Consider the following 25,000-nt stretch of genomic DNA (forward strand, 5'->3'; position numbering starts at 1 on the left):
TGTGATAAAGACAGGTAAACTCCACACTTTTATAGACTACCCAATGCTGTTTTGAGCACTTAAATCCCCTGCACGCTTCCAGAATTGGACCAGAGACAAATACCCAATCCACACTTCCATAACTGGCAAATAAAAAGGTTCTCTCTTATAGACGCAGACCGGGAAGGGGAGGGAGAGAGAAGACCAAACAGTTTCATGACCAAGGGACGGTTATCCTATAACATTCCATGTCTTCCAACACGCAATTTACAAGGCCTCAGAGAAACAGTAATGACCAAAATTACTAGGCACGACCCAAAACATGACTACCAAGCCAATGCACGCTCATATTGCAGCAAATATATATACTTAACAGCATTCACATTGTGTTGCGACAAATGATGAGATTGTGCACCTGTTCAGCAGCCAGACAACCAAAACTTGTGTGTTCTTAAAATACTGGCCTGCGTTGGTTCTTAACTTCACACTACGTGCTTGTGCACAGTGGAAGGGTGCACACCAAAGATTATTCATCATAGGAACCTTCCCTTCCGAACCAAAACTAAAGACAATTCAAATGCTTTTACATAGAAGTGTCACTTCTACTAACGAATAACACTTGAGTAATGCCACTCTGCCAAAAACTTCGTAGACACACGCACGCCTGCCTATGTCATGTTGTCATCTCCTTACATAAGTTGTGCTGTTGGACACAGCCCTCTGCAAAAGAAATGATTGCGCCTCTTCCGTCTCTGAATCAGACGACGAAAGGCCTGAAGACATGCTTCCTACACTGCCCACTACATGCTCCGCTTGAAAATTGCCAGTCAATTTGCTTTTGAGAAGAAGCTTCTTGTCCAAAGACTACAGTCCAAAACAAAAATGTCAGAATAATAAAGTCTTTTACTTGCTCTTTCAACAACTCTTATGTAACACCCACAGCCACATACCGCATAAAATGCATTGATCTCCTCCTCTGTAAGCTCGCTGCATTCCTCGTCCTCGTCCCAGCCAAGTGACCGCATGAATGCAGCTTCTTCCTCCTCCAAATCTCCAGGTGAGGGAGAATGTCTACTCTCTTCCTTAGGCAAACCATCAAGGTTATCTTTTTCAAAGCCGTCCTTTGTTACGCCATTTTCAGACGAGAGGCCAATCTCCCCATTGCATTGTACTTTCAAGGATGAATGTACGTCATGGAGAACACCATTCTCTTTCAACTCTACCTTGTTATCTACAGGAGAAACCTCATTAGCTAGTGCAGGCTCCCTCGGACTTTTTGACTCAACAGTTGATGCATTGCCATTAGATCCATTTCCAGCTGCCTTCTTTCGAAGGGCATTGAAGAAATCACTGCGGTTTTGAGCATTGAGAGCTGTGCGCTTCTCATCTGGCAGAAATGCTGTATCTTTTGCTCGCAAAGCATCTGCAACAGCAGTCACTCTGCGATCAACAGGTTGCTTTCGTTGTACAAGGGTGCTACTTCCAGCAGAAACTGCAGAAAGGCCTATGCTTCCTTGGCTGGCAACTTGAGGTGCAACAGTTCCATCAGATTTAGGGGTTGTGGTCATCACTACACCCCCATCTTTTCCAGATTTCAAAACAAGCAGTTTCCCTTGAGAAGACCTCAAGTTATCAGGCTTAGATTGTGTCACCGACTTCTGTGATGAATTCAGCTGCACCTTCAAGGAGGTGGTGGATCCATCCCCTGTTCGAGAAGACTTTGACTTCGTTTTATCACCAATACTCTGCAATCATTAATCCATAGTTAGTTCATTGCATTGCCCTTGTATTTGCATGGACCAAGAAATCTCGACAACAGTGTTGGGAGGCACTGATATAAGTTCTCAACTTTTTAAAAGATCCACAACCAACAGAATAAGCCTTCATAAGGTAAGAATGATCCAATGATACAGAAACAGTTAGTAAAAAAATTTCTGCTTTTGTTTTGAATTGATTCTCTCTTTTAGGACAGTAATAGACCATAAACATCCACGGAACTGAGAAAATGTACATTTCAGCCTTTTGCTTCATCAAGTAGGTGATGACCAAAAAACAAAACATATGACAAATTGACAATTATGAAGTTATTGAAAAGACTCGCCCCATTAATTTAACCATGTCCTTAAAACTGACGTTATGAACGCTCGCTCGCTTGCTATTGAGTTCAGGATCATGCAAGACAACCAGAAGTGGTTAGGAAGGTGGAATGCATTACACTTGCTTCATTGTATGAATTAGGCTTTCCCACGTATCACAGAAAGGGAAAAGCCCGGAAGCTTGAGCTTTATGCATCACACCACCCACATTTTGCAAAAGCATGTTCTTCTCTGAAAGAGGAGACCGTTCACACATACCTGCTTGAATATCCCCTTATCCGCAATCCACACCATAGTGGCAATTGATCAGCTCGACATTGAGCACCGCAACATACTTCAATTGGTCACATAGGTCCTATTTGGACCTTCGAGGACAATAATACTCTCTTCCTCAAATAGGTCATATCTGTATCACTATGTACAGAAATCCCCAGAGATGCAAAAGGAAGCTGGATACAAAACCATAGAAAAACGAGCTAGACCACAATCAAGCTATACATCAAGGCGGCTCATGTGAGGAACATAGGAGGAACCACCTAGGTGCTCCACCCCCCCTCCCCATCCCTCTCTCTCAGGGCTGTGACTATGTCACAGCCTTGTGACATTGTATGGCCAACGTGAAACGGCCAACGGCCGAGAGTTACACCCGTAGATGGGAAGGTCTTGTCGCCACGAGTTGGTCAGGCCGATCGGCACTGGAATCCGAACAGTAAAAGTATGTCGAGGGCTCAATTCAAAGTCATTTGGGCCCCGCGCGACACTTTTAAGTACTAGGAAATTAACTCAAAAGAGGCAAAGTGGACACATGGCGGCTCCAGGTCGGTTTGCCAAGTCCAGCAGCAAGAGGGGGCGCCCAAATTGATAGGGGGACTGATTTTTCCTCATTGTGAGCTCTGCGGTGTGTGAGTGAGTAGTTGGTGCAAGTGATGAAGCTTTGATGGAAAGCTTGCCTTCTCCCTTGCACTATGTAGCACAATGATTCCGCTCTCGCGCACCTCTCTCCCCTTTTGAATACAAAATCGTGATGCCCCGCTCGAGGGCTATTCATCTGTATGTATAGTTATGTGGGTTCATGCGCGTATGTCGAGGCAAGAGCCTCTTGTCCAAGTACTGGATTAGCTAATTGCTAGTCCCCCGCAGGTACATGTGAATTCAGAGAGATTTCACGCAAGAAATCTCATCCGATTCAAAGGGCAAGTAGCCCAACAGGTGCGGGATTACGAGGGCTTGAATGCACCAGCATGCAAAATGGAGCCCAAAGCAAGAAATTATAGCCTACTGTGTATTTTGCAGGTTTAGGGTTTTGGCCCTAGTTGATCCCTGATACCCCCAAGGGATCGTTGTACATGTGATCTGGTGCATTTTCGGGGCCAAAAACAGAGGATTCAACGTGTTGCAAATTCTCGCCAAGTTTGGGAAAGTGTCCGTATGCACCAGGAAAGTCACTCATTACATGGGGATTTTGTATGTGACGCTTCATGCTGCCGAAATCGGGCAAGAACAAGTCTTTTCAACCTGGTTTATGCGGGACAGCTCGTAGGGAATCGTAGGCTACCCCCATTTTGTTAAAAATAAAGAAATACCGAAAGGAGCGCCAATCTTTGGGGCCAAGAGGTGTTGGTGTCTGCTTGGAACGCTCTAGCTTCCAGGCTGTGTTCATTTGAAGTGTTAATTCCAGTCACAGGTTTAATTGTGAAGTTTCTGTGTCGTAAAGTTCAAGTAAAGTAAAGTTTCGGGTGAAAGCCAAAGTCTACCGCCCTACGGGCCAGTCACTCTCTCTCTCTCTCTCTCTCTCTCTCTCTCTCTCTCTCTCTCTCTCTCTCTCTCTCTCTCTCTCTCTCTCTCTCTCTCTCTCTCTCTCTCTCTCTCTCTCTCTCTCTCTCTCTCTCTCTCTCTCTCGTGTGTGTGTGCGGGCGCGCACGCGCTGGTGACCCGCATCTGGGATCATCTCTAGAGTGCCCAATCTCCTCAAATAAGATATAACCCCGAAAATTGCAAAAGCCATGCAACTGATCCCCTCGTCACGAACCCATCACGGATGCCCACTCTGAACAACAAACAACAAACTGCCATCCACACTGATTGTACAAAAGGACAAACCTAGAAACAGTGCCTCAAGAGACTCAAGCTCTGAAGTACATCGCTGAAAAGTTGGGTCATGACCAATGATTGCCGACCAAGTATCAACAGGCAATCTTGCTTGTGCTATCATCCACATGAAAAACATATCCTACGACTGATATTATCAAGTGCAACGGAATTGAACTGGTGACAAAATTTAGGTTTTACGCTCTCACAAATCTTTACTTCTTTCCTTGCATTAATGACTCCAACTTAGCATGAATGATGGTTCCTTTTATTTCCACACACAAAGAGATAGAGAAAGAGAGAGAGGTCCCAACCAACCCTCTCAAGGGCCCCTCACATCGTTGCCAATGTGGTATTTGATGTGATATTTGCTTTAGATTGTATAAAAGGAATGTACACACATGCAATACACCTAGATGAATCTAGGATAAGCCCATAATAATTATAACCATGCAATACCTCAAGTGCAACCTCTACTGACTTGAATGGAGAATGTCGCCTCGATAACTCTTTAAGATGAAGCACCTCCGGGGCCGATTCGATGCACCTTTAGATCCTTCTCGATGTGGGACTGCGAATGGCCACCAAGGGGTGGATCTGGGGCTGAATTGCACTCCCAATGAGAAAGGAATGAAGGGCTGAAAGCTGGCTGCAAAACTGCAGATCTGGCATACAAAACGCAGGAGATCTATCACATAAAGCAGGGTTGAAAATGCAGATCTCGATGATGCCGATTATGGGCAGCAATGGGAGCACTCGATGCCACTGAGGGAATGGCAGAGGAGAGCCTTAATGGGCTGCCGAAGTACCGAACCGCAATGGGAGTACTAGCAGGTGCAGATCTGAGCCGGTTCTACCGAGGAAAGGGCTGAAACCTGAAAATGTAGGGCTGATCAACTGAATCTGGAAGCGCTAGGACCGCATTGCACGCTGATCTGGCCCAAAAACGTTGGAGCTAGTTTGAAGCAAGACATTGGATCTGATTTAGAGCAAAAACGCTGAAGGTTCTGGCTCTAACTCCTCTGACGCCAAAACGCTGGCTGCTCCTTTTATAGACCACTTTACACATTATAAATCAATTGAAAGGCTAGGTAGGTCTGTCAAATTCAATTCCTTAAAAATAAATAACAAAAATGATTTATTAATACGTTTAGACGAGAGCTCAATTTTTGGGTAAAACCTTGCACATTTGCCAATCCAAGAATCCGATTGACGCGGGGAATGGCTCATTGGATTCCTCTTACGTAAAGCTCCATGCACGTCATGCCCCAAATGCCCACCGTAGTGTAACAACACCTGTCAAAGCACATGTACAAACCATTTATGCAAAAAATTTGCTCTAGAAGTCGATGAAGCATGAGCCATGTGCACATGATAGATCCGAAGGGTCAAAATGCATGCCCAAAATTGTCTCTGGCAAGCGGGGAGATGCGCTGATCTTGCCATACCTCTGACTGGCGTGGACGGTGAAAAGGGTGCCAAATCTGCGCAAGAAGTCTTCTACTCGTAAAAGAATAGAGGGGATCCATCATCGTTCAACAAAGGCCACTGCCACTCACCGGGATCCCACTCCAATTGAACAAGTGGCTTTTCTTGCCAAGTCCACAGTCTCCAAAGTGGTGCCTCCTCAATAGTGAAAACACGATCAACACAGGACCCCTCTGGAAAGAACCTACCACTCTAACAAGCTACCAATACCGCGAAGGCGAAAGCAGGTCAAGGGAAAACGAATGAATGCGAGAGAAGCAGCGAAGAGTGCATAGAAGCACCATGAAGGTGGAAGCGATCAAGGGAAAACAGATGAGCGCAAACAAGCAGCGCAACCCCAAATGGCACAACTAGACTGTTGCAAGCGAGGTTAGGACAACAAGAGAGGGGGAAGGGGAGGTGTTAAAGATCAAAGAATCAAAGATCAAAACATGAAAAGCGTTACCTTTAAAGTCTGGACACTCTTCGGAACACAACTCGGTCCTAAAAGAGCAACTTCCCGGAAGAGATCTCGCCGCACAGTGTCAAAAACGAGAAAACATAGCAATATAAAATATACACCGATAAATACTTAATACTAAAGCAAGAGGATATAGAGAGAAATAGGCATGCCCTCTCACTTAAAGTTTGAGGGTCTTTTGTTCAAAAACTCAGGAGTTAGATTGAATTCCCTTACTCCAAACTTCCTCCGGATAGTAACGTATCCTTCGAGGAGAGGTATGCTTACAATAACATTGTTCATACATCCACATGCAAGGCACCATTTGAGATAGTGGAAGGAGGGAAGAAAGTCCCACCCATTTTGCAAATTAAGGACAAGATATTTGAAGCAGATAAATATGTGCAAGATATGGATGAAACATACATGAAGATAAAGATTGCTATTGAGAAGACTCAAGCTAAGCAAAAGAAAGTTGTTGATTGTCACCGTCGTGAACTTGTATTTTCGCTTGGTGATTGGGCACTTTTGCGCTTTGAAAAGGCCAGGTTAAGGAAAAGGAAAGGCAAGGAACGTTTGTTTCCAAAGCTCAGTATGCGGTATTATGCCATATGGTCCTTTTCAAATTTCAGAAAAGATCAACGAAGTAGCTTACACGTTGAAGCTACCAGAACGTTGATAAATTCATAATACTTTTCATGTAGTCGTGTTTGCTCCGCCCAGAATTGCAACTTGCTGTGTTATTCTGCAAGTTTAAGGTTTCGCACCTAAATTGCAAGAAAACACCACGAGGGCCTTGGGATGCTTATACAAGGCTTTGGGCACTTGGCGGTGACAAATCAGGGAATTACAGCCCATGTTATAGCTCACCGAAAAGCTTCTAAAATGCAAGGGGATCCGTCCTAGAGGTCTACTTTTGACCTACAGGGGTTTTGGCGCCGTTATGCTGCCGAAATCAGGTCGAAAACCTACAATTTCGGCCCTTGACAGGTTTGGACGGCTTGGTGAGATCGCATAGTTACAGGGAATGTTCATTTTCAAGGCTCCGTTCCCCGTTTCCATTCCAACTTCCCATTCCAAATCCCCGTTTCGTGTTTCAAGCATGAGTGTTCGTAACAAGAAATAGTGTTTCATCCCCCGCTGTCGTTCCCCGTTCCGAAATCCCATTCCTGATAACTATGGGTGAGAGTTTGATCCAAGTGTTCCAATCGACTACTTTCATTTAAATAAATAAAATACCAAAAGGGGCGCCAGTCTTTGGGGCCTACAGAGTGTCAAGCAAAATAAGTGTAGGTCTTGCAACCATCTGACAAAAAACATCCCCAATTGGAAGAGGTAAAGTCGCCTGAATTGTTAGTTCAAGCTCCCAAATTGGGTGGTGGAATCGATAGCATAACTGAAGTAATCATGCGTGAAGGGGCAATATAAGTGTAGGTCTTGCAACCATCTGACAAAAAACATCCCCAATTGGAAGAGGTAAAGTGGCCTGAATTGTGAGTTCAAGCTCCCAAATTGGGTGGTGGCATCGATAGCATAGCTGAAGTAATCATGTAATTCAAAAACTAATAAAAATTCTACAAGTGTCAAAGATCACACCAAAATTTTCAATGCCTACATTGTGATGTCAACTCTGTTCCAATCAAGTGTCTACTATGCTCCAATCAAATCTATCCCACGTCATCATCTTGGGACATCATTCCCCAATCATCAATATCTTTAAACCTACAGCCCTCAGATCCCATACTAAACCTATCTAGTCATCACATCCAACGTTGCATTCACCCTTGTCTAGATATCATTGATGCACTGAAGTTGTCTAAGGTGAAGTTCACACACACACATGAATGTTGCCCCACGTGTCATGCAATCTAAAGCCGAGTCTAGGCACTAACCATGTAAGAGATCTGAAAACTTTTCTTCTTTTTTGAGAAAAGCATAGATGACATTCCATTGCTTGGTCCACTCTTTTAAGTGCCCAAAATGATGTTTAGCCCAAAGGAAAATAAAATTGTTACATGACAGTGCAGGTGGTAAGGTACGTAAGGTACGGTACGTATTCGGTACAACCTGTACGTAGTACCGAATGGTTAGGAACGTAAAATTCGTAGGTTTTTTTTTTAAATGCCAGAAACCTACAATACGGTCTGTACTTGATAAAAAAATTCATAAGTATCACTAAGGATGTTAGTTCACTATTCTACAAACCAAGGCAAAGCTTTCATACAAGTTCCTGATCGAGCTTGCCCTCCTATATTCACCACCGCAATGACGTTCGTGTGTGCTCTACAGATGCAAGTTGTGTCGAAATGTCTACAAAACTAGGTGTTGGGATAAAGCTAAAGAAGGGCAAACCAAAAATTGCTGCCACAGTAGGGTTTATTTCCACACATTACCCACAACATCGCAAAAAAACCACAAAAAAAGTACAATACGAATTCGTACGGTACGGTAATCCGTACGTACGTACAGATCCTACCTTGCATGATGATGACACCCATGTAGGCAATTACAAAGATCAACGGCCAAAGCGTAAAAACCTTTTAAAAAAGCAAGGGGTCAAAAACCCTCTTGGTGAGGGTAAAAAGAGCCTTGGCAACTACTCTAGGAGGAAGGAGGAGGGGTAAGGTATCCACCAAAGCCTCTGAAAGATGGGCACCTCCAAAGAGGAAAACCACCCAAGAGAGGTAGGGGGCGTACGTGAGAAGCATAAGACAACATCAAAAGCCGCATTGAGAGGTGACCACCCTCCACAAGAGGGTAAAGAGTGGGAGAGAGAAGGCTAAAGAGGATGATCAAAACTGCTTCCAAGGAAGATGTTCATCCAAGAGAGAGAAGAAGAAACCACCAAGGAGGTGCCATAAAGAAAATCGAGGAAGCTCCGCTACAAAGCATCATCGCAAGAGGAACTTGGGAGGCGAGCATTGAGAGCTAGCAAAGCGAACAAACCACCAGTGAAGTGCCATGGAGATCCAAGGTAGAAGGGAAGCTCATATGAAGAATAAGGAAGATCTCCAAAAACCCTTAGTGTTACGTCCCTAGACATCAGGACGGGACCTGGGCGCCTGCAGTTATGTACGGCCTTGTGAACCTGGCCCTTTAGTTATGACGTCCAATAAAATAACCACTTGATTGGCCCTTGGTAGCTCTACTAGCACACTCGTATAGGTGAGGGCTCGGTAGTATAGGACACAGGCCCTTGTGGCAGAGGCTAGCCCGCTTAGCTGCAGGCTCCCAAGCTCGAGGTGAGCCCGTATTGGCTCTATGGCTGGGAGGTGAGCCTGATGTCCACTCACTATGTGTGTATGAAACCAACCCGTGGGGCAGTAAGCTTTGGCTTTCACCCGAAATTCTTTACTTTAGACACACACACAGAGAACGTGCAAAGGAAACCTATGACGGGAATTAACACTTAAGTACACAAGGCTCGGAAGCTAGAATGCTCCAAGTAGACGCCGACAACCTGTAGGCCCCAAAATTGGCGCCCCTTTCGGTATTTCTTTTTTCTTTAACAAAGGGAATATAACCTATGATTTCATACGAGCTATCCCGCATAATCCGGGCTGAAATACACCTGTTCTGGCCCGATTTCGGTAGCACAATTGTACTAAGATGCTTCACAGTCACTATCCCCATGCAATACATGACTTTCCCAACGCATATGGACACTTTGCAAAACCTGGCGAGAATCTGCAGCACGCTGAATTTTCTGTTTTCTGCCCCGAAAATGCGCCAAATCACCTCTACAGCGGTCCCCTCGCGTCCCCGAACCTCCTAGGGGTATTAGGAACCGTTTAGGGCCGAAACCCTAAACCTGCGAAAATACACAGCAAGCTGTAATTCCCTGTTTTGGGCTCCGTTTCGCGTGCCGGTTGCATCTGTAGCAAGTCCTCGAGCTAGGACTACTTGCCCTTTGAATTGGACGAGATTTCTCACGTGAAACCTCTCCGAATTCACCTATACCTGCGGGGGATTAGCCACTAACTAATCCAATACCTGTGCAAGAGGCTCTTGCCTCAGCAATCGCGCATGAACCCACACAACTGTACATCAGTCAAATGAAAAGCCCTCTTGTGGGGCATCACATAACTGCACATAAGGGAGAGAGAGAGAGAGAGAGAGAGAGAGAGAGAGAGAGAGAGAGCAGTGTGTAGCGTGCAAGGCATCACTCCTAGCACCACACTATACATAGAGGGAAAGGAAGCACTCCATAGCTTTTAACCTGTGACAGGAAACTCAAAAATGAGCCTCCCAGCTATAAATTCAGCGCCACTTCTTGATGCATGAGGCAAGTGCACGGAAATGTGCCACTTGGCGCATTTACAAGCATTTTCCCGTTTCGGATTTGCCACCTAAAAATCTCCCGATTGGTTGCTCAATTGACTTCGCGGCAGAGTTGTTAAATGTTCCCCTGGTCATACAAAAGGTAATGACACGAACACATTTCATGGCCCAAAATAGCAGTTCCCTAATTTTTAGGAGATGCCTTCATTGGGCTCCCACTGGCCATCTGACCATTGGGACTGCATCCAAAAGTGCAATGTGGCCCAACTGTCGAATACTTTCTGTTGGTAGTCCCACCTTGACTTTATGCCTTTATTGAGTTCACTTCCTAGTATCCATCAACTTGCTAAGTGCGACGAGGACCTACATGATCTTGCTCTAAGCCTAGACATCCTCTTGCTATACGAATCCCAGTGCTGACCACTTCCCGTCTGCGGGTGAAACTACCGTTCACATTGGCCATACAATGTCCGACCGTTTGCTACTTCAAAAAGAGGGTCTCAAAAATAAAACAAAAATCGTTGGAAAGAAACCAACAACTAAGGTTAGCAATTGCCACGTCCTCGTGACATAGTTACGAGCTGCCATGTCCTCGTGACATACCCCATCCTCTTGAAATCGCAACGTCCTCGATTGCACGCCGCTAATGATCTTGTGCTATTAACACTCTTTTATCATCGCATGTATCCGCAAGAAAGGTCGTAACACATAGATACGAATGACATAATGAGACCTTCATACTTTTGTCATTTCCATCTACATTGAATTCATAAGTACATTTGATGTACTAGCTCTATCATTACCCCTCCTTTGCACACGTTGGGTTGGGGCATAGGTAGGTTGTAACCCAAAGGCTTCAAGGTAAAGCTGCAATACATTTGGTGAGTCTGACAGTTCATGCTCTTCCATCCACTTTGCATCCATAGGCGGATAGTTCTTGAACTTCACCAAATACGTCTTGCAACATGTCCTTTAACTTTTCTATCCTTATGTGCCAAAACTTGCTCAGGTACCAGGATCTCATCAAGTTCCTCAACTTTTGGCTGATCCTCATCTGGCATATCTTCCGGCATATCACCCACGAAGAGTCTTAGAAGACTTACGTGAAACGCATTATGAATCTTCCATGCATCAGGCAATTTCAGCCAATAAGCCACATCGTTGATCTTGTCAAGCACTTGAAAAGGCCCATAGTAACGCATGTTGAGCTTAGGCAACAGCCATCCCTTGCCCTTCATCTTCTTTAACCTTGCCTTTTCGAACCTTAACAGAACCCAATCACCAGGTGATAAAAGCAATTCACGACGGTGACGATCTAAAACCGGCCTGTTCAATCCAAAAAGGGCGGTAGACTTTACTTCAAACCTTGATTTAGCTTTCACCCATTATTAGTCGTCTATTTTACCTGTACTTTCAAGACACAACAAAGGGGAGAGGGATACAGGCTGCTAGATTGCACCTGTATGAGTAGACGGACACCAGATTGGCCCCTAACTTAGGCGCCCCTTTCGGTATTTCTTTATTGTTCAAAAGAGGGAATAAACGCTGTGGTTCCTACAAGCTGCCCCGCACCAACTCGGCTGAATTTCCACTCTTCCAGCGCGATTTCGGCAACATAACTGTACTAGAACCCTTCACAGTCAGTATTCCCACGCATTGGCCAACTTTCCCGACGCATACGGGCGCTTTGCAAAACCTGGCGAGAATCTGCAGCACACTGAATTCTCTGTTTTCAGCCCTGAAATTGCGCCAGATCACCTGTACAACAGTCCCCTTGCGTCCCCGAACCTCCTGGGGGTATTAGGGTCCGTTTAGGGCCAAAACCCTAAACCTGCAAAAATACACAGCAGGCTGTAATTCACTGTTTCGGGCTCCGTTTCGCGTGCCGGATCGCATCCTTAGCAAGTCCTCGAGCTCCCGCACTTGTAGGGCTACTTGCCCTTTGAATCGGACGAGATTTTTGGCGTGAAACCTCTCCGAATTCACCTGTACCTGCGGGGGGATTAGCCGCTAGCTAATCCAGTACCTGTGCAAGAGGCTCTTGCCTCGGCAATCGCGCATGAACCCACACAACTGTACACTGGTCAAATGAAAAGCCCACTAGAGGGGCATAACATACTGCCAAAGGGGAGAGAGAGGGCAGTGCGTAGCGTGCAGGGCATCACTCCTGGCACCGCACTGTGCATAAGAGGGAAAGCAAGCACTCCATAGCTCTTAACCTGTGACAAAAACTGCAAATGAGCCTCTCCCAGCTTAAAATTCAGCGACAACTCTCTCTTGCATTAGAAACTGCACCAGAATGTGCCACTTGGCACATTTATAAGCATTTTCCCGTTTCGGGGTTGCCGTCTAAAAATATCCCAACCGGTTGCCCAGTTGACTTCACGGCAGAGTAAGAAAATGTTCCCCTTGTCATTCCGGAGGTAATGACGTCAACACATTTTCAGGTCCCAAAATAGCAGTTCCCTAAATTATAGGAGATGCTACCATTGTATCTTTCTAGGTCATCCGACCCTCTTTGTACACTGCGGCCACATCCAGATCTGAAATGTAGCCTCTGTAGCAAAGGATTCCACTTTGGCTAGTCAATGACCCCACTTGGCTAACCATAGTCCTTGTCCAACCTTAGTGCTCTCTTGCCCTCAGGCTTGGACTCCCTCTAGACAGTTCCACACTAGCTATGCAATGCAGGGCAGTTAGATTTCTCGAGGGGTGTTTCCAAAAAGTGAAAGTAAATAGATAATAAGAAAGAAATCAACAAAAAGGATAGATAGTAGTCACACGCTGGTGACACGATCAGCAGTCTTTTTCTGCTTTGCCTGAGTCTTCTCCAAGGCAACTTTAATTTTCTTATACATTTCATTCATGTTCTCAACATATCGATCTACCTCAAAGATCTTGTCCTTTGTATGCAAAATGGGAGGAACTTTTTTGCCGCCTTCAACAATCTCAAAGGGTACCTTGCCAGTTGACAAATGCACTGTATTATTGTACGCATACTCAAGCATAGGCAAATACGGTTCCCACTTGCCCTTTTATCTGACACATAGCATTTCAGCAGATCTAAGACAATAGAATTAGCCTCTTCTGATTGTCCAACAGTTTGTGGATGGAACGAAGACGAGAACTTGAGCGTAGTGCCCATGTTCTCAAACAACCCTCTCCAGAACAAACTGGTCATGCGAGCATCACGATCACTGATAGTCGATTGTGGCATACCATGGTACTTAAACACATTGTACATGAAGAAGCGTGCCATCTCATCAGATTTTATCTTCTTGCTGAAAGAGATAAAATGGGTTTGCTTGCTGAACATGCAGATAATGGTCCATATACCATCCTTCCCTGTTGGCGTTCTTGGAAGATCAAAGATAAAGTCCATAGCAATGCTTTCCCATGGCTTATCCGGAATCAGCAGTGGTTGTAACAACCCTGGTGCCTTTTACCTGTCAAACTTGACCTTTTGGCAAATTATGCATGCTCGCACAAAGGCATCCACATCTCTCCTCAAGGTAGGCCAATAGAAGAATGTCTCTACCGCTTTGACTATCGCATTAATACCACGATGCCATGCATACGGTGAGGCATGACTCTCTTCCATGACCTTATGTCGCAGTGGCCTTGTGACACGAAGTCTGCCATGCATCATCATAAAACCATCTCTAAGGAGGTAGTGCTCATGATGTCGCCCCTCTTGTAATTGTTCAAAGATCCTTGCAAAATCTTCATCAAGAGTATATTGTTCCTTCATGTCATCTAGCTCATGATGATAAGGAATTGACACAGCTGAAATCTGTGGCTTTCTTGATAAAGCATCAGCCACAACATTCTTCTTGCCTTCCACATGCATAATCTGGAAGTGAAACATGGAAAGAATGTTTGCCCATCGCATATGATAACTTTGACTGTGTCAAGAAGTATCGCAAGGTCTGCTTATCTGTTTGGACAACAAAATCAACACCTAAGAGGTAGTGCTTCCAGCTAGAGAGCGCATGAATCAGGGCCAAGAGCTCTTTCTCATAGACTTGGATAGTCCTCTCTGGACCTTGCAAAATTCGGAGCTACTACCCGTCCATCTTGCATTAGCACTGCTCCGATGCTACTGCCACTCACAAAACAATTACTGGATCTGAAGTCAACTTTTCCTTTAAGAGACTAAAAGCTGAAATCTCTTTTTGGGTCCATCTGAAAGTGACCTCTTTCTTTTGCAATGTGTGAAGAGGCGATGTTATCTCTACAAAATTTCTGATAAACCTTCTATAGTAGGAACACAATCCCGAGAAGCTTCTGACATCATGCACAGTCTTCAAGGCTAGCCATGTCTTAATAGCTTCAACCTTTGCGGGATCCATTCTGACACCATCCTTTGAGACTATGTGGCCAAGAAAGTAGATCTCTTCGAGGAAGAATTCACTTTTCTTAGGATTGACAAGTACCTTGTGACGGCGCAGCTCTTCGAACACATTGGTCAAGTGACGCCTATGCTCCTCTTCATTCTTCGAATAGACTATCATGTCATCGAAGAACGTTCCAACAAACTGTTGATGCCAGCGGAAAATCTCGTCCATCATTCTGTTGAACGTGGCAGGAGCATTTGTTAGCCCAAACGGCATCACTAGAAACTCAAAGACCAAATGTCGTTCTAAACGCAGTCTTGTGCACATCCTCTGGCCTTATACGAATCTGATGGTACCCACTCTTAAGGTCTATCCTGCTGAAAATTGCAGCACCCTCTAAACGGTCAAGAATATCATCAATTCTAGGAATAGGAAACCTATTCTTGATGGTATTCTTATTCAACGCACGGTAGTCAATACACATGCGCCATGAGTCATCCTTCTTCTGCACTGGGAGCACTAGGGAGCAGGTAGCAAAAGGGTGAAGAATTAGGCTGAATCAGCCCCTTCTCTAATAACTCCTCAACCTGGTCCATAATCTCTTTTTGTAGAGCCGCACTAACCCTGTAGGGAGGTCTATTTGGTGGGCTACACCCTGGAACCAAATCTATCCGATGATCCTCACGTCTCTTTGACGGCAATTGCGACGGTAATGAATCAAAAAACAATCGCTAAACTAATGCTGACCTTTCTTTATCTAACACAAATAAATTTGACTGATCACTATCTGAGACATCACGTGCAAAATCAAGTACACAAAAAGATGATTCTTTATTACAGAAGTGATAGCAGAAGCAGATACAATAGGGACTAACTCTCCTTTTAGCTTTACATCCAAGATGTGAGTTTTGCCTCTATGCTGTAGAGTGATCTTTTTATTGTAGGCATCCAAGACTCCATGCACTCGAAACATCCACGGGATCCCCAACAAGGCGTCACATCCTTCCAACGACATGATGTAGAACTCTTCTGTGTCCATATATGACTGAATATGTAGACGCAGCTTTCCAATAATGGGAGTAACACACAATGAGTGGTCAGGACATGCCAACCCTGCCTCTGCTTTGTACCCCATCTCTTCAGCTCTGATGCCCAGTTTCATAGCTAAGTCTGGTGAGATAAAGTTGGCTTTGGCACCTGGATCAAAGAAGATTAATGCCGTCTGATCCCTAACTTTACCCCATGTCCTGCATAACTCACTAGCATCTGTATTGGGCCTTTCACCCACCATATCTGGCACCAAACTTGTCGTGGGTTTAGGCTTCTTGCCCTTCTGGTCTTCTTTATCATCTGAGTCAGCTGGTCTTTTCCTTTGTGGACAATTGGTAGCAAAGTGACCAGGCTGCTTGCATATAAATCATTTATTTTCAACCATTAGGACCTTCTTTTCCTCGAGCAATTTGCGCACAAAACGCTTCCTTTTCTGTTTCTTTGCCTGCGCTCCAGAAGTCCCGACTGAATCCTTGTCTTTGGTGGCCTTTCCGAACCCTGTGACGCTTCAGGAGTTGTTTTCACAAAGGGCTTCTTCGCTGAATTTTTCTTTTGCTGCCCTCCTTTCTTGTTCCTCAGAAACCCATTGTCCTCTCCTTTCAACAAGGCAAGACCAGTGTTCGCAACTTCCATAAGCTGAGTGATAGTAGCCACTCTGTTCTTAGTTCAGTAATCACGAACCCCTTTAGGCAGCCCACAACAATACTTCTCTATCTGCTCTGTCAATGGCACAAATCTGTAGGTCACTGAGAGTAACGCTTTACAAAACCTCTAATTGTACTCTAGCAAGCTCTTGCATGTAGCCGAAGTAAGCTGGTGCCAATCTGTCATGACGTTGGCTTCATATTCATTTGACAGCCAAGCAGATGCAAACATTTGCTTGAAGTAAACCCAAGTGGCGGGTGCCTGTCCTTGCATTAACGATGTCGTCCACCATGTAAGCGCATTGTCCTTTAAGAAAGTGGCAGCTTTCCTAACTTTCGAGGCCTCTGTAAAATTCCCTCTTGCATAAGATGTATCAAACTGCTGGAGGAACGTGAGAGCCTTTGCTTTATCCTCAAAGCCACTGTAAGTACTGAAATTTACAGCTACACCACCTTCTTTATAAGCTTTCGGCTTCTCCAGTGCCCCCAAGTTGTCATAAGGAATGGTCTGCAACATGGGCACTGTAGTAGGCATGATCGGCACATCTTGGCCATTCACATTTTGCGTCAGAGGTGAGATATCTAGCTGCTGTCCAGAAAAACCAGCCATGCCAAAATGAACATGAGGCACCCCAAATTGGCCCTGGTTGCACTAAAAACCCTGTTGCATACAGATACTACTATACATGGGGTTGAGCATGATGCCTTGCATACCCCCAAACACTGTTCCTGGCACACATTGATCCACCCCCGAAATACCCAGGATGTGCTGTGGGTGGTGGAAAAACTGGGTGCATTGCCTGGTAACCAATTCCCTTTCCATTCAAGACAGCATGCGGGCTCTGAAAAGGTGGCGGGCTGAACTGGCATAACCTGTGGAACAGCCACCTGTTCAAGCACGGGAGAAACCTGTTTTGGAGCCCTCGACTCCGCAACATGCGAGTGTTCCCTATCCTACTGAGTTGCATGAAGTACTTAGGCTTGAGCCTCCACAAGCTCTGTACGCGGTGTAGGTTGCCTATTTTGCTGATGCACTGGTGGCGCTTGCAAGAACTCCATAAACCTTGGATTCTGCACCAGTTGCGAAAAGACATTCACCGCGGCAACTAACTGAGTCCTGAACGCATCATCCTCAAGTTGCCCAATCATTAAGCCCTATACTACTGGAGGGACATTCACATTAACACGAGGTACAATCTGACGTGGCCGTGAGCTCTCGCAAATCTCGAAGAACATAGGAATTTCCTATCTGTTCTTTGAAGAGGAACCCTCTTCCATAATGCCCTTCCCTTTGTCGGCCATAGTGTAATCCCGCATTCCTGCGCTCTGTCTTTACCCAAAACAATTGAGGCTCACTCTTTGAGGAAAAAGTGATTGATATCCCGACAATGGAACCTTGGCCTGTGGGGCAATAGGCTTTGGCTTTCACCTAAAATTCTTTACTTTAGACACACACAGAGAGAACGTGCAAAAGAAACCTGTGACGGGAATTAACACTTAAGTACACACGGCTCGCAATGTAGAATGCTCCGAGCAGATGCCGACAACCTCTAGGCCCCAAAATTGGCGCCCCTTCCAATGTTTCTTTATTCTTTAACAACGGGAATACAACCTAGAAAATATAACCTATGATTTCCTACGAGCTGTCCCGCATAATCTGGGCTGAAATACACCTGTTCTTGCCCGATTTCGGTAGCATAACTGCATTAGGACGCTTCACAATCAGTATCCCCATGCAATAGATGACTTTCCCTACGCATACTGACACTTTGCAAAACTTGGCAAGAATCTGCAGCACACTAAATTCTCTGTTTTCTGCCCCGAAATGCGCCAAATCACCTTTACAGCAGTCCCCTCGCGTCCTCGAACCTCCCGGGGATATTAGGGCCCGATTGTTTAGGGCCGAAACCCTAAACTTGCAAAAATACACAGCAGGCTGTAATTCCCTGTTTTGGGCTCCGTTTCGCGTGTCGGTCGCATCTGTAGCAAGTTCTCGAGCTCCCGCACCTATAGGGCTACTTGCCCTTTGAATCGAACGAGATTTCTCACGTGAAACCTCACATGTACTTGCGGGGGATTAGCCACTAGCTAATCCAGTACCTGTGCATGAGACTCTTGCCTCGACAATCGCGCATGAACCCACACAACTATACATCAGTCAAATGAAAAGCCCTCTTGTGGGGCATCACATAACTGCACATAAGGAAGAGAGAGAGCGATGTATAGCGTGCAGGGCATCACTCCTGGCACCACACAGTACATAGAGGGAAAGGAAACACTACACATAGCTCTTAACCTGTGAGGACAGGAAACTCAAAAATGAGCCTCCCAGCTATAAATTCAGTGCCACTTCTTGATGCATGAGACAAGTGCACAAAAATGTGCCACTTAGCGCATTTACAAGCATTTTCTCGTTTCGGGTCTACCACCTAAAAATCTCCCGGCTGGTTGCTCGATTGACTTCGCGGCAAAGTTGTAAATGTTCCCCTGGTCATACCGAAGGAAATGACGCGAACACATTTCATGGCCCAAAAGAGCAGTTCCCTAATCTTTAGGAGATGCTTCCGTTGGGCTCCCACTGGTCATCTGACCATCTATCCTCATTGGGACCACATCCAGAAGTGCAATGTGGCCCAACTGTCGGATACTTTCTGTTGGTAGTCCCACCTTGACTTTATGCCTTTATTGAGTTCTCTTCCTAGTATCCACCAACTTGCTAAGTGCGACGGGGGGACCTACATGATCTTGCTCTGAGCCTAGACATCCTCTTACTATACGAATTCCAGTGCTCACCACTTCCCATCTGCGGGTGAAACTATCGTTCACATTGGCCAAACAACGTCTGTCTGTTTGCTACTGCAAAAAGAGGGTCTTATAAATAAAACAAAAATCATTGGAAAGAAACCAACAACTAAGGTTAGCAGTTGCGACGTCCTCGTGACATAGTTAACAGCTGCCACGTCCCCGTGACAATCTAGGTGTGAGTTTGCCTTGCGTCATGTCATGTATGCAGGATGGATCCAGCACGGGACTAACACTTGTGTCCTAGATTAGGAGTCAAGTGATCAACGAAGGCTAGCACCAGCCAGCCTTTTTCAAGCCAGCCTTTTTCAACCTTTAGACGTTTGGTTCAAGGTTACTAATGAAGAATCCCTAGGAATCTAGCAAGTTCAACAATCGAGTCTAACGTAATTGTCATGTAATGTTTGTTCTTTAGCACATACGGGGTAATGGATTGACATTATATATACCTTCATAAGTTCAGAATAGTCTGAACTCACGAATTATAAGAGGGAATAAAGCACTCATAAAACTATAAAAGCAAGAGACACACGAAAAGAAAAGAAAAACAAAAACAAACAAACTAACTAACTAAATCACTTTGATTGCTTCGAAACAAAACTAGATAAAACAAAACATTATTAACTTAAAAATGTTTTCAAAAAAGGTATGTGTAAAATAAGTTGACGCAACTTACTTGGCTTAAAACAAGTACTCAACTATAAGCCAAAAAAAAAAAAAAGAATAAGACATCTTAAAAACTTAATCCTCGAAATCAAACTTCACACAACAACCTATAACGGAACACATTCTTAAGTCCTCAGGTAAGCTAAATATGAAATCGAAAAATGAATACTACTACAAACCTACGAAGAGCAAAGAACCAAACTTGACAATATGTGATCTCAACTTCACTGCTTGTCCAAACAGGAAGAATAAGATTATCACCTTTATCATGCATAGCTTGGACAACAGCTATGACATCCCTACTCACGTCGTCAGTGCCCAAGAGTAGGTGCAGGTTTATATAGAGGTCATTCATGCTTTGAACGTACTCTACAAAACCAACGAGCTGAGTTTCTATCACCCTCCGGAGGTGATGGGCATACTCAGCCATGATAAAGGCTAGCAATTGTCAAGCTATAGTGAAAATACTAGAAACGCTAAAGATCAAAACAACAACATAAGGTGTTATTAAGTCAAACAATAAGTCGGCTTTTTAGCTCCCCACTTCTATTGAATTTACTACTGATTATCTTGAACATTCCAAAGGAAGAAACACTAAAAATAAACTTACTATGCAAAAATGAACGAACTTTTTTCATGATTCTTTTGAATGAGTATCCTTTTTCAACTAGTAAAGAAATAAGATGGCAAGATTGAACAACAAAAGTAGATTTACTAGAACAAAGACTAGAAAATCTAAATAGTTGAGAGCAAATGACACCGTACTTAGCTAAAAGAGAAATGTTCGAAGAAATGTGAGGCATGCGGATGACATTAGTCTACCTATGGGATTTCTTTATGTTGTGAAGCTTGCGTGTCCGAAATGTGTATGTCAGGTGTTCAAACACCTTTTGAACACCTTAACTTCCCAAGCCACTCATGTTCGGAGTGAGTTTGAGATAAGTAGAGAGTAATATTGCATCTCCATGATCGCAGCAAGCCTTAGGGGTGAGAGCTGTAGCCAAAGCAGCCAAGCGTTCGCAGGTGCGGAAGGTAAAAGTCCCAAAAAGGACTAACCTTTTGCAAACCCGCAACGACACTCTTGGTCTAGAGCGTTCGACACCATTTAAACTCATCACCAATATTGCATCTCCATGATGGAGTTTGTTACTAAGATTTAGACCAGAAATGCCATGGAGAGTTGATGTCTTGTCAACTACCACTTGTAAGTTCAAAACTACAAAGTAACAAGCCCTCATACCTTATATACCTAAGTAACAATTTTTGTTTGGCTCCCCAAAAATGTCTTGTCAACTACCACTTGAAAGTTCAAACGTACAAAGTAAGAAGCCCTTCTACCTTGTATACCTAAGTAACAATTTTTGTTTGAAACTCCTCAAAAGGTTTTGAAGCAAAAATACAAAGTTTCTCGACAACTATATATTACCTTAACTGCACATGTATGTAAACTCTGCACATTGAACTCCTACACAATGGTTTCAAATGTGCATAGCCCATTTAAAAGCAACAAAGACAATAGTCATTCCTGAGAAAAGCAAACCCATAAAACATGGAAAAAATTCCTCAAGATAACAAATTAAGTCAAAGGAGCTATTCAATATTGTGAACCATAAAGCCAACTATAAATAGCTTTTTGTGAAGCATAAAGCCAACCATAAATAGCCTATTAATCCAAAACCGTATATGCAAAACCTTGAGTAGAAACACAAACTTTTAATTTTCTTCATAAAATCAAGTCACACATGTTCACAATTAAACACTCACAAACAAATACGGAGACTATTAAAGAAATTCAAAATAAAATGTTTTAATTTTTTACCTCTTCCAAAGATATCACGTTTTAAAACTTTCAAAAATCTATGAATGACAAGGGGCGAAAAGGTTGGTTGGATTATTGCCCTGAAATTTTCAAAAACCACAACTCTGAAAACAAAAAAACTCTTCACGTCTGCTGTAGAGACCTGTACTACACCTCCTCATCTAGAAGGAACAGCCGCTGCTCCATCTATTGGAAGATCAAACCCCCTACAACACTTGCCATAAAAAAACATACCTCTGAACTATTTTCACGTGTGAACATTCTGATTAACCACTCCAAAACAAAGCAGCTGTAAAATGAATAGTTGTTATCTGCTCCTAGTGGGGTGAATCTTGTTTTTTTCAAGATAGCACAGAGTGGCCCAGAGAACATATAAAAGAATTGAATAACGGAAAAATTATAGCAAAGCATAGTACAGACAACAAAAACAAGAATTGAATGAAGAACAAGAGTTATGTCACAGCAGACAAGCAGCTATCTGCTCAATGCTGGCTTCCTACAGCAGTATAAGGCCAGAAGAAATATGACAGGACACCAAAAGAAAGGGGGGGTTGTCTCCATACCATGGCCTTTGGCAACGAAGGGGTCATTGGAATCAACTGTCGAGACTGCTTCAGAGCAAGCTCTTCCAACCTCTGACTTTCAAGTAACACCTGGATCCCAAATGAGAGCTTCACTATTGATAAAGCATAGAAAAGCATATGGCTGTATTGCAAATTCAGAATAAGACAGTTACCTGTGGGGGAGTTCGAACCCGGGGCGGATTCTGAGAGAGGGCCTCTGCCATGTTTAAAGGGGCTGCACTTGTCACAGGACCAACAAATGATAATGTCTGGCTAATGCTAGCAGTGGTGACTGCATTCGATGTCAAAGTAACATTACCATTAGAAGTAGGGGCATCCGCAAGAGCAGAGCTCCAGCAATCATTTCCACCACCAATAGGAGCAGATACACATGACATGGGATTGGCATATCCCCCTGTCAGTCCAGGGGAAGAAGCTCTGCTCAGATCTGACCGTGAATTCCCTTGCCAGATTAGGTGGGGGTTAGCAATAGAGGGGCGTGGACTAGCAATAGAGCTTGATCGAGGGCTACTTTGTTTGTCTTCAGTACCTAGCGTAGGAAAATTGTGCTCAAACACTGATTTCTGTGAACTACCTGATATACTACCATTTGCAGAAGGCACAGTTGAAACCACATCAGTGACCTTGCCTGAGGCAGACATGCTCATTGACTGTGACCTTTTCAACTTTGTGCCGCGATCATACTTTCCTGTCAACCCTCCAGAGAAAAGTTGTCGCATTGGACTGTCTGCAATCTCTTTGTCCTTGTCCCTTGTATCAGGGACCATCCCAGACAACCAATCCTTTTTTCTAGCATAACATTCCCTGTCCACTTCATGGCCATACTCTCCATCAATCCATGAATTGTAGCCATTTTGTTCCAAGTTAATTTTACTCAGGTTGCGATTAGAAGAGTTCCTGTTTAAACCAGACTTGGAACGAGCCAAACCAAAATTATCTCTATCGGAAGTTTGCCTATCTACTGAACCATTAGTATTGTGGATTCGTCTTGAGGTAGAAGAAAATGATTTACTAGAGGATGACGACTTTCTAGGGGACTCTAAATTACTGTTGGCTTGGTGCAATTGTTGTGTAGCTTTGGACCTGGAAAAGACACCTTCATCTGCACAAGAAGATAATGCATATTAGGCATTAAAATAAGACAATTATTTCTAACAATCTTCAACATTGCAACAGAAACAAACTGATTTGTACATAAAGAACCACCTGGGCTATTGTGTGTGGCTGAACCCCCACCAACTCCAGTCCCCTTGAGCCATCCTGGAATGAAGGAAGGTTCAGTTCTCTCCATCAAAGATATTTACCATCGTCGTTGTCAATGTCACATTGGCTATCTCCCGCTGGTTGGTGTAATCAGAGTGGAAGCTAGCCCACTGTACAGAAATCCGAAACTAGACCTGACTCTTTACTGCAGCATCAAGAGGCTGCAGCCAACCTCTTCAAGAACTTCCAACCCTTGGAAGCAAAAGTGTGACAATTCCTCTGGCTAGACTGTACAAATTACCATATATTGTCAATGCTTCCTCTTCCTCTGTGTCAGTAACTATGCATAGATACTCTACATCGAATGATGGAAGGGCACTGAATGTATCATCAACAATGCTGGTTACTCCCCAACAATGCAGAGCCTCGTCAGGAAATAAAAAAGGCACACTTGTAAGCGGCCACAGCAAACCCTATAGCCAACCGCAGCCGTGCATGCAGGAAAACTTTTAGGGTTTCAGCTCTTAGAGGCCAAATGAGCACCTGCGGCAAAGCCTCCTCAAAGGCACCTTGCACTTGCAGAAACCTTCAAGCTTTAAAACGCCAATATTTTCTAAGCCAAAAATCAAGACAGGATATGTTGCAGTTGTTTTCTGCCGCTTCTTTTCCTGGCACGCAAAAGGCACCAGTCCTTTCTCAAAGAGGATGAAGCAGGGATGACTTCCTGCTCTTGCAAACGTTTTAAGACACAGAAGAAGCGGCCAAGCCTTTCCTGACCTTTCTTCGGAAGAAAAGAAATAGAAGTTCCCAACCTGTTTCGAAATACAGAGTGACGATTGTGTTCAAGCCCCGAAGCAAGCGCGCTGGTGAAGGAGGGAGCACCGAAACCTGAGGCAGATTTCGATCGGGGTGAGAGGGCCTGCGGCGGCAAGAAAGGAGGCGTCCACCTTCGCTGAAACAAGGTCGGAAAAGATCGAACAAGAGGCAAACAAAGAGCGAGAACTTTGCAGGTTAGGGCTATGGCAGGCTTGAAGCACAAGCAGGAAGCAAGGCGAGAGCGGAAGGGGAAGAAAGAGAGAGTCTGTTTTTGAGCCTTTATTTAACCAAAATCCCGTAAAACCTCCCAAATTCCTTAAGGACCCTCGGTCACATTCGCTCTCGGACTGACCCTCTCTACCGTCCGATTAAGAGCCCGATGTTTGCCACGTGCACAAATTAAACAGCTCGGCCGTTGTGTATAATGGGAGATGAGATGCAAGCGTATATTTAGCAATTGGGTAGCAAATAAAGAGTTGAAAGTTTACCGATGATTGCATTCGGCAAGCATCCTTTGATTGGCACGGAAAGGAATTCTGACGTTTACTGATGACTTGTAAGGATAACATGTTTCTAAATATTATCAAATGGAGTCGATGGCTTAGCTACTTGAGTAGTATTGTCACAATTGAATGTTTGAGCACTACTGCATCTATCGCATAGATGCAAGCGTCAAAGAAGTGTGGCATTTGTGGATGTGTGTGTGTC

General features: G+C 44.3%; 1 protein-coding gene across 1 annotated transcript; it reads right to left on the reverse strand.

Moving 5' to 3' along the window:
* Positions 1-302: 302 nt before the first annotated feature.
* On the reverse strand, positions 303-24,571 carry LOC147425123 (uncharacterized). Its single transcript, XM_086500848.1, has 5 exons — positions 23,480-24,571; positions 22,426-23,375; positions 22,253-22,342; positions 930-1,724; positions 303-843 (listed from the first exon to the last, which is right to left on the reverse strand). Exons 1-5 carry the CDS (start codon positions 23,562-23,564, stop codon positions 661-663), a joined length of 2,103 nt encoding a protein of 700 aa, XP_086356974.1. The 5' UTR covers positions 23,565-24,571; the 3' UTR covers positions 303-660.
* Positions 24,572-25,000: the final 429 nt, after the last annotated feature.

The sequence above is a fragment of the Adiantum capillus-veneris genome, chromosome 25 (genome assembly GCF_014529385.1).
Source record: "Adiantum capillus-veneris isolate H3 chromosome 25, ASM1452938v2, whole genome shotgun sequence".
NCBI classification, from domain to species: Eukaryota; Viridiplantae; Streptophyta; class Polypodiopsida; order Polypodiales; family Pteridaceae; genus Adiantum; species Adiantum capillus-veneris.